The sequence below is a fragment of the Carassius gibelio genome, chromosome A2, assembly GCF_023724105.1.
Source record: "Carassius gibelio isolate Cgi1373 ecotype wild population from Czech Republic chromosome A2, carGib1.2-hapl.c, whole genome shotgun sequence".
NCBI classification, from domain to species: Eukaryota; Metazoa; Chordata; class Actinopteri; order Cypriniformes; family Cyprinidae; genus Carassius; species Carassius gibelio.
The window spans coordinates 9,096,015-9,107,194 of NC_068372.1; the positions used below are offsets into that span (position 1 = coordinate 9,096,015).

Here is an 11,180-nt window from a genome sequence, read left to right on the forward strand (position 1 = left end):
GTTTCTTTTTGTTTGTTTGTTTTTGGATTTATATATAATATAATATAATATAATATAATATAATATCATATTTATAAAAATAAAAGTAATCTTGCAGCATTATTGTCTTTAGTGTCACTTTTGATTAATTGATTGTGTCCTTGCTGATTATGTTTTAAATGTTTTATTTTGTTTTTTTTGCACCAAACTTTTGAAGTTTTGAACTTTTAAGTGTATTATGGTTTCCATGAAAATATTAAGCAGCCATGCTGTTTTCAACATTGACAATAAAAAGAAATGTTTTTCGAGCAACAAATCAGCAAATTAGAATCATTTCTGAAGAATCAAGTGACACTGAAGACTGGAGTAATGATATAATATATGTATATATGTATATATATATATATATATATATATATATATATATATATATATATATATATATATATATATATATATATATATATATATTATGTATATATATATATATATATATATATATATATATATATATATATATATATATATATGTATATATATATATATATATATATATATATATATATATATATATATATATAAATATATTCTCAAACTTGGTGACTTGCCTTGGTGGGCATAACAGACTTCTTAAAAAAGGAAATGAAAAAGAAAAAAAAAAAAAAAAAAAAAAAAAAAAAGATTATTCCAAACCCCATAAGTGTAATTATTTTCATGAATTGGCTGCTAAAACAGTGCAGACTGCAAATGCAAATAAACCGTTCCATCAGCGGCCACAATTAATTCTTAGTGAAATCCCCCATGTTTAATGTATTTAACAAATCTAGTCAGTGCCTGAGGTCATAGCAGTGGGAACACTGGAGCATAACCTCGTCTTTTCCTCCAAGAGCACTTGTTAGTTGTGCTGTCTCCTGCGTCAAGCCGTGTATCTCCGGCTGAGGATGAGGTTATCCGCTTTGTGCAGCGATCGTTCTCGCTTCTAAATCAGACTTTAAATGTCAGAGACTAATCACAGAGCACTCCGCTGAAGGTGTTTTTCTCCAGACTCAATTACTCTGCTTGTTGTGATGATTTTGCTCTGAGAAGGCTTGTCTTCAGCTTTTGTTGGCTTGACAGTTTGATGCTTCAGAGCTATGGCTTTAGGGAATCAAAGCTGAAAGAGGAGGATGCATGGCTGTACTCCTTTTGTCCTTTTCTGGCTGGGTTGTGAACCAGTCGAACTGAAAATAATTTCCTCAGTGAATAGCATGAGTTGAGATTTTTCCATTCCAACAGAATGCAGTGCAATTTCATTGCAAAAAGTATGATTTATCAGAGAACCTAAAGTGATAGTTCATCCAGAAATTGTGTAATTTACAAACCCTCATGGCTTTCTAACCTTGAATGACTTTCTGTCTTACATCGAAATATGTTTTTTTCTAAATTTTTCCTCTGTTTATGATCCAAAACTTTCAAGCTTCTATTGTGTTCTACTTAACATCTAGATATCATAAACATTTGTATATATATATATATATATATATATATATATATATATATGTGTGTGTGTGTGTGTGTGTGTGTGTGTTATATATAGTAAAAACATGTTTTAAGTCTGTTAGTTCACCCAAAAATGAACATATGTCAGCCTGAATAATTGGATTGTTAGTCACATTAGGATTAAGAAAAAGAAAATTTATATTTTTAAATCATTGAGGAAAGTTATGATGTCATAGTTAAAGTGTACTTTGGAGTTCACATGAAATTTGCAACAGAGTAAAAAGTATTCAGTTTTAACAGACCTCAAGTAAAATAAAGATTTCCCAGATATGGATACAAAGGTCTTAATCTCCATGGAAACCAGTATGTATCTCACGTTGTAGTCACAATAATCTTAATAGATTAGAAGTCTAGTTAGCACATACAATGGTGAAAATTGTCTTCCTCGCCCTCAGAACAAGCACATCATATTGATTGGCATAATTAGTGATCGTTTGTTATTGAAATAAGTAGAATATTTTTTTATAAATTAAAACGTTTAAATACTGCTACAGAAACAAACAGCTGTTTTTTTTGTTTTGTTTAAAAAAAAAAAAAAAAAGATTATATTACCAATCTTATGCAGTATGTTAGCATTTTTTGCAATAGTCACTTCACATTCCTTAGGTCTCCGATTCTCAGTTCTCAAGTCTTGATTCTAATTGGTCAACCGCTGCACTCTGTGAAATAATTGACAACAGATGATTGAATTATTCATAATATAATATGAGCATGTGATTAAGCAGAAGGGTGTGTTACTGACAACAAGGTTCTATGTTGTTTGTGAGCTTGCCTTGGCTAATATCATAGTTTTTCTTGTGTCTTTAGCTGTGGTAGAGTATACAGTTCTTTGAAATATCAGATATTATTTGGCAAAGTAAAATGGAGCTGCTGAAATTCAGCCCAAATCTGGAAATACTTCACAATAATTGCACAGTAATCACCATATAGCTTAGTGCAATTATCAAATCAAATAGTGTGATTGAATTAGACAGTTGCTCAGTCTGATACGGTACTTTGTTGATGCAAGCAGCTGATGATCTGGTGTACTCGGCTCACAGAAAATGCTGCTAATGTTGCAAGTTTATCATGTATTTGGGAATGCAACATGCGCTAGGTCCCCTTTATTTACACATTTGCATAATTTTCACATTTTTGGGCGGCAGAGGTCTACAGCATTTCCACAGTATTACTACAACAACAATAATCAATTACAAACACCAAACGCAGCATTTACTAAAAAGAGATTACATGTTTTGAAATATCTATTTAATTGCATTTGACGATTAACCAATGTCAGTGATTCATGAAAATGCATCAATCTTAAAATGGGGTAAATGATATATTTTACATCTAATCAGTTCAGTTTACAAAAAAGTTTGGGGTTACCTGAAATAGAGTCAGCTGGTTTTGACAAATTAATTATGCTTTCCAGGTTTATTTTGCAATAATGTCTAGCCCGACATCTGGCCGATGCTATGCCGTTCAGGTGATTTTAGCATGTTGTTCTGAGGTGGCCGTATGGTTACTTCCTTGTACAAATCAAAAGAGTCCATCCCCAAGACTTGGGGACTTATTCTAATCTCTTGCATTCCTCCTGCAGTGTCTGAAAATGTTCACCCATTCCATCATTGGTCAAGTGAAAATGTCTGACTATCAAAAGACTTTGCCTTCCAACGTGCCAACATTATGATCTTAACAATTTTCAGCCTGACTTTTCAATTGCAAATAATCTCGGAATAATCTCCTCTTCCTCATTAGCGTGGCTCTTGTTAACGGCAGCTCAGTTCCTCGACTGCTCCCGGGGGTAGACTGAGCAATCCGTCAGAGTCAATCCATCAGTCTGTGTTCAGCCATGTGAGAAGCCCCCTTATGTAAAGTCGTCACCCCCCATGTCCCTCTTAGCTGTGGAGTTTAACTACCTCAGCACTCAGGACGTCTCTTCCGCTGTCCTCCACTCAGATGCAATGTATTATGCAGATGACAGCCACTCATTATTGCTATCTTAGAATCCGGTGCAGAAAGAGACATCATCTTGCACCATATGAATGTGCTTAGCAAAAAAAAAAAATGTGAAAAGTAAATAAAATATTAGCAAGGTACAGCTGTCCTGAGGTCATAATGAAAAAGAAAATCGCATTTAAAGAATGAAATGGTTAAAAAAAAAATAAAGAAAGAAAGTTGTATTGATATATATATATATATATATATATATATATATATATATATAATATATATATATATATATATATATATATATATATATATATATATATATATATATATACACTATTATTATTATTATTATTATTATTATACTTATTTGAAATATTTTTCCAAATAAAAGTCTGACCAAATCATGTGGTCCAACCAGCATGCAGCATGCAATGAAAAACAAAATTAAATAATATAGAAACCCTCACGACTGCATCAAGCAAGGTGATTATTGTCGAATAAAACTAAAACTGTTGTAAACATTTTTGTTCAATGAAATTAGGCTGGAATAAATATAACTTTTGGAAAAATACATAAACTAAACGAAAATTGAAAAATGAAATACACAGACATAGTTAAACTATGCTGATAACGATGGAACTTGCAACCATAATTAGCTAGCGATGCATCTGGGAAATGCAAAGACCTTTTTTCCAGTGTTCCAGTGGTTGGAGGCATCCGTGAGTCAGGTTATGTGGTCAGCTGTATAGGAACATCCGTCTGATTTGTAGGTCACTGTTGAGTCGGGCCAAAGGCTGTAGCTGTATTCAGGTCTTCTGTTAAACACACACTTGTGTTCACCTACAGTGCAGCACAGGCCTTCACAAGCCCCTCTGTTAGAGTTGGAAAAGTTATGAGCACTTTCTTTTTAGAGATTAAATCTTTCTTCTCAGTAAAATATTCAGTCTGCATTAGCATATAAATGCACGTCTGTTGATGCATGTTTAATGGTGGCTGATTTAAATGTATAATATTCATACACATAGTGATGATGTAGCTATAAATGTGCAAACACTGAGTGAGGCGGATGAGTGTGTGTTTGTGCATACGCGAGTATGCATATCTATCTTTGTCTTTTTCTTTCTTTCTTGATTTTTTTTTACTCTTCCGTTATTGTGTTTTTCTGTTATTTACATTTTTTTCTGAATTCAATGTTTTTTTGCTAATTTTTAGTTTGTGCAATGTTCCATTCAATTATTTATTTGCTTGCATGTTCTTTGTTTACTTGATCATCCTTTCCTTCATCTCTGACCATTTCTTTCTTTCATTCTTTCTTTCCTTCATTCTTTCTTTCTGTTCATTATTTTTTCTCTTGACTCGTTTGCTCATTCGCACATTTTTTGGTCCATGTTTGAACAGTCTCTCTTTCCTTTGAATCAATTCTTAAATTTTTTGTTTTCCCTTTTTGTTTTTTCTTGCTTGCTTGCTTGTTTCTCTTTTTTTGATTCACTTTCTTGCCCAAATTCTGTTTCTTCACAGTGCATTCCTGTTAGCACTTTCTAAAGTGTTGAAAAGTTTTATGGTTGGTAATAATATTTCTAAATATTTCTATAATAATAAAACTAAACATATGCACAAAACTCTTTAGCTCACAGCTTCTTGACTGATGCACACATTCACACACCTACATTTCAGAAGCGTGCACGTCGGGCTTTCGCAGCGGCAAACGCTTTGATTGCATCCTCAAGTTTAACTTGTACTTCGGAGAAATTTTTTTATCAGTTTAAGCTTTGAGAAACTGCGTTCTCCAGATCTCACAGTGACGGGGAGAGTGAGAAGCACTCTCAATGCTACAAAACATTTGGAAGATTGTTTTCCATCCCTTTTTCACAGATGAATTTAAGCGCATCCAGTGGTTTAGATCCAGCAACCAGGCGTCTGCCCAAAGCAGTCAGCTCTTCAAACAATTCATGCCATCAACATCCAGCAAGTCTCCATGAGTCAGGGCCTTTTCCAGTCCTAAGCAATCCTGAAGAACTATTGTATTCTCCTTTTCTTTGAGAGATGCGATGTCATATAAAAATCCAAATACCATGGGCGCCATGGTCTCTAAGCAGCGAAAAGCGCTCTTCCATGGAGGCGATTACTCATGACCAGATAATTTTATTAGTTTTGACATTTTTGAATATACATTAAAGTATTTTGCATGCATATATAGACCTACTAGGGCGCTGCCGGGCGGGAATTTTTTTTCGAAATGTAAAGTTTTTTTTTTTTTTTTATATAGATATTAAAAAATCTGTTTAAGTGCCATAATTGTAACCTATGTTAAACAAACAAATAAATTAATAATTATCTCTCTCTCTCTCGCCTTTCTGACCTTTCTTCACAGAAACCCAAGCAGAAAGACTGGCACCCACCTGATGGCTTCATTCTGGGGCTCTGGACTCTGATCTTGCTGGTGTTCTTCCAGACCTATGGCATCAAGCATCTCAAACACATCTTCTGATTCATCCCTCCCAGCACCGCAGAGGTCAAAGAACCCATCGCTCCATAAAAGAGCCCACCCTAACTTTGTTCATGATTGATTTGGTCAGGAATAGGTTTTTATTTATTTTTTGATGCAAGTTTGTTTTCTTTGGGTTTTGCCGTGTATCATTTTTTTGAAAGTGACATGCACTGACTTCTTACGTTGAAACATTCTTTGTTGTTTGTTGCTCAGTGGGGAAAGCATTTGAATTTCACACAGGGACTTTCTATTGAACTAAACACACAGACAGCTTGCAGGGAAGACGCTTGTTTGTTGGTTTGTTTGTTCTTTATTTCTCCATTTGTTCTCAGTGGGATGAGATTTGTTTTAAAGAGATTATCTAAATGTGTATATGCAATTGCTGATCTGTTGTTTCAATTGCACTTTATAATTAGCATTTTTGTTATTTAATGGTTATTTGAAGTGGAAAATGAAACTACTTTTGGGTGTAGCACAAATAATGTATGGTCCCATTTTACCACGATTGAAACAATGAGTTCTTTTTTGCATAAAGAAAATAAAGCCTATTTTAGGATCATTATGTTTTGTTTTTGTATTTCAAGCATATTTTAATCCCAAATTGTCATAATGAAAAGAAAAATCTCTTGTCGTAAATGTAAAACAGTGATGTTTTTTCTTTCTTTTTAAATCCGCATAAATCAAGTACAAGAAATGATAACATATCAATATTGTCCTTAGTTTAAATAATATAACACTTGTTTTCCACACATCATTAAACTGCTGACAATTAACTGACATGAAGTGAGTAGAACATGTCATGAAATATCTCATTGGTCCTAAAATAGGCTTTGTTTTTAAGCAACACCTAAGCTCTTTGGGTTTTTTCTTCTGTTGCCTAGATGTTTTCATGAAAGACCCAACAATAAATATGTGGAATTAATGGACAACAAACAACATTTCAATGTACATCAACCAATCAGCTCACAACAGCTGTCCATTAGCGTCTCTGCTGCACTTGAACTGTGTTCAGCCCCAGACACAGCAAGTGTGAATGAGAGGTTGACAAATTTCACTCTTTAATAAAAAACAATTCTCTCTGTCTAATGCATCATTAACTGTTGGTAGGTAAGACATCAATGATTCTTTAGGACAGCAACCCACAAAATATTCACTGGATCTCACGGAGTAAATGCATTATGAGAATTTCTACAGTGCCATTATGTCTTTTTCCCATTTATGTTCTCTAGCATTTTTCTTTATGTTTCTATTATAAAACTGGCTAAAGGTGACATTTTGAATAAAGCCTCGAGTGAAAAGACTCTGAAAGCTTTTCATGTTCTGTTCCTTTTAAACTTGAAGGAAAGTAATAAAGTGGAAAAGCAGCAGAAAATAGTGGAGCTCTTTTTCTGTGTGAAATGAAAGAGCAACGAACTCACATTTTACAATGGAGAAGCATTATGAAAATTAATTCTAATAACAAAATGTTGAGTTATAAGGGAGCTGTGAATAGTTAAACACCAGCAGTTGCTGGTTAGGTTGTATTAAAATATCTACCTATTACATATTCACACATATTTATTAGGCTATGAAATACAGTCTTATTAAAATATAAATTACAGGATGCCAGATCTCTCAACTCATAAATTATTATTGATTATGCTAATTTCACATTGCACATGGGAATTTTTGTACCTCTGTAGGAAACGCACTGATCGGAACACTATTATACATGGTGAAAGTTCATGTCTTATAATAAAGGCTTTTTAACTTTCTAACTGTGTTTGAGGGCCTGGACGTGGATTTTCTTGTTCTTTAACAGGATTTTGTTCCTCTTCTGGTGCACGTGCACCCATAATTTTGTTTGTGAGTACCAGATGCGACCCTGTTTTGAGATATTTTCTTTGATAAGGGTTAAATTATTATATAATAATTATATCTATGTATCTGGGTCCTGTAGCTAATGTTAAATGATTACACATTTTTTTAAAGGTTTTTATTGAATGAGTCTTATTAAATTAACTTTTATTTATAAGCTGCTTTTTTCCTTTTTCGGCTTGAAATGGATGAATATTGGTCAATATTGATAATTAAATAATATTTTGCTAAATGTGCTTTTGTGGTGAAACCTTTTGATTGATTGCACTTTATTCTCGCCATTAATATAGCCTTAGAATCTGATATGGACTTTAAAAGAAAAGAAAAAAAGAAAGTAAGTGGGGAAACCTTGGCTGGTTTTAGGGCTGTCCTGGATAAATAATGATAACAATAAAACCGGCAATAGGTGGCAGCAATCTCCTGTTTTGGTAAATAATTCATTAAATCGTTCAAATCAAACGATTCATTCAAAACGGCTGATACAATTAAAAATTAAACAAACCTGTGTTCCAATGTGCATTGTGTACTTTCAATCCTAAATTCTATGTGATATTACTATTTTGGGCAGATAAGGTGGATAGTATGCACATTGGGACGCAGGGAAAGTGTCCAACTTGAATCACTCGATCACTTGATTTGTTCAAAAACTGATGAATTCAAGGAACAAGTCTGCGTGTTATACACGATTTTGGGCTTCTATTTTTGTAAAGCTGTGTGAAATTATCCCAGGTTGTGTTTTTTGGGGTTTATTTAAAATATATGTTTTTTTGTTTTTTTTTGTGAGGGAACATGCACAGTGATGATATTACTGCATCGAGGTTGAAGCGCTGCGAAGTGCTCTTCCACCATTCAATATAGTTATAATTTTTTATCGTCTTAGAATATCGCCACGGTTTATTTTGTGCCACCATACTTACTCTTGTAACTACTCATGTAACCGTCTTTAAAAACGGAAAACAGGGAAAGTGTTTGGTAGAAAGGGAAAGCGTTTTGGTGTGTGCTGTTTAGATCGTAAGGAATGAATAGTACTAAGCTAAATGCTAGCATAGTGGCGATGCACCCTACAGCGATTACAGAGACGGGAGAGGTACGTATCAACTCGTTTATGTTGGGGAAGAACATAGTGGAATATGGAAAAACGTTGGCGTGTTCCTTTAATATGGCGGCAATGATTGTTTTCACTCTGAAGTGCCCAATTGAGGGCAATATAAATCCAGTTTGGAATGCACTGCTCATGTTCCAAAGGTACCTGAGAAGTTTGAACACATTGCCACCTAGTGTTAAAGAGATCTAAGGATTTTTGCAAAATATGCTAAAGTTTGGTATGGTTTATGCTAATTCTGACGGCCTCATTTTTCAAAAATGAAAATTGGCTAGTGGATTTAACATACCTGAGCCACTCCACATGCCAACGGGTATAAATAGGGCAACAGGTGCATCCACTCATTAGGTTTTACACTGAGGAGCCGAGAACGTGTCCTGACAACAGCGACCGGTTCAAGGTTGTGGCATGGGGACATAACGTCTCCGTTCCCTCCATCAGCGAACGAGGGTTACGTACATAACCGAGATGTTCCCTATCTATCGGTCACTACGAGTTATGTCGATTGACATATGGGGTCCTATGGAAAACGCCACAACCTGAACACCATCACAACCCTGTGGTGCTGCAATGGTCGACAAGCCCTGGCGTGCCACAAAAGCTACACTCAAGGTCGTAACCTTCCCAAAGCCCCAGCGCAAATTCACTGATCTTGGTACCGAAGGTGCCAAAGGGAGAGTACATCGCTGCTGGAGAAGGCCACGCTGCTGTTCCGCCCAAACAAAGTTAGTGGAAGGGATTTCAACCTTTGGAAAAAGATTGCTTCAAATCTTCCCTATTTGTTCTTACAGCTTGGCAAGATGATGGGGAAGCAGCCCTTAGGAAAAGGTCGCTACGGAGACCACATCCTACCTGTAGGGAGGTGACTGATATGGACTGGCCTGGGGGGCAGTACTACATATGGAATGGGTCTCTTGAGGCAGGTCCTACCTTAGAGTATCGATGGAACAGTGGAACAGCTGCCAGAAGAGACTGACAGAGCAGGTCTGTCAAGGGAAGACACAGGTTTGCCAAGAGGGAAACCTTACCATGGAAGAAAACACATATGGGATTACCCGTAGGGAATCAAGCCATATGAACACCTAGCCCAGTACAGGGGCTGACCAGAACTCCGGGCATGCTAACACCAGTACTGGGCCTAGCGACAGACTGCTCCACCAAGTCTGACTGCCTAGGGTGCTGGAGGATGCTCGACCAGGGTACGCCAACTGGGGAACTCTACTGGGAGAAGAAAGGTGCTCACATTCCTGTGTTAGGTGGAATGGCACAGAAAGCATGACACCCAGCCAGCCCTTCCCGCCAATTACCAGTTACCCAACACACGGGAAGAAACAGGCTCTACATGGAGGTTGTAAAACCTTGCGAAGGTGTTGGGTGTCGCCCAGCCCACAGCTCGACAGATGTCTGCCAGAGAGGTGCCTTGGTGTACCATTCACAAGGCGAGCCATGCCCCCTGGGGGTGGGGGCCCACTCCACATGGAGTGTAGCCTCCTCCTATGCACTGGATGTAACCTTCTGGCACCCCTCAGGAACCTAACGATCAGGTCATGCCTCCCCAGGGACCGGCCGTCCACTGCATCGTGATGGGCTTCAATGGCAGCCACATACACTTTCAGGGTGGAAGGTAACAGCCCACACTACATGCTTTCTTGCAGGAAAGAAAGCACGACTCTGACCGGGCATCTCCGGGGGTCTTCTCGGTGAGAAGAACACCACTTCGTGAACAGACTCCACTTCAGAGCATAGGCCTGCCTCGTAGAGGGGGCTCTAGCCTGAGTGATAGTGTCTACCATCGCTGGAGGCAGATCACTTAGGTCTGCCGCATCCCATCCAGAAGCCACACGTGGAGGTTCCAAAAATGGTGCCAAGCCCCTGAGAGAGGAGGTCCCTCCTCAGGAGGATGCGCCAGGGAGGGGCTGTCACGAGAAGCACGAGTTCTGAAAACCAGGTCCAGGTGGGCCAGTAAGGCGCAACCAAAAGGACCTGTTCCTCGTCCACCCTGACCCTGCACAGCATCTGTGTGAGCAGGCTCACTGGGGAAAATGCATACTTGCGTAGAGCCCGAGGCCAGCTGTGTGCCAGTGCATCCGTGCCCAGGGGGGCCTGGGACAGGGAATAGTACAGCTGGCAGTGGGAGGACTCATGGGAAGCAAACAGGTCTACCTGGGCTTTCCCGAATCGACTCCAGATCAGCTGGACTGTCTGGGGATGGAGTTGCCATTCCCCAGGAAAGGTGAGCTGTTGTGAGAGCATGTCACCTGCACGATCGAGCTCCCCCAG

At 37.5% G+C, this 11,180-nt stretch overlaps 1 protein-coding gene across 1 annotated transcript in view; it reads left to right on the top strand.

Annotated features, from left to right (window-relative positions):
- LOC128025942 (GPI-anchor transamidase) overlaps positions 1-7,242 on the top strand; it is a 39,737-nt gene extending 32,495 nt beyond the window's left edge. The window contains exon 11 of the mRNA XM_052612578.1: positions 5,825-7,242. Within this exon, the coding sequence (XP_052468538.1) occupies positions 5,825-5,941 (117 nt within the window). The 3' untranslated portion in view covers positions 5,942-7,242. The remainder of the gene's footprint in view (positions 1-5,824) is intronic.
- Positions 7,243-11,180: the final 3,938 nt, after the last annotated feature.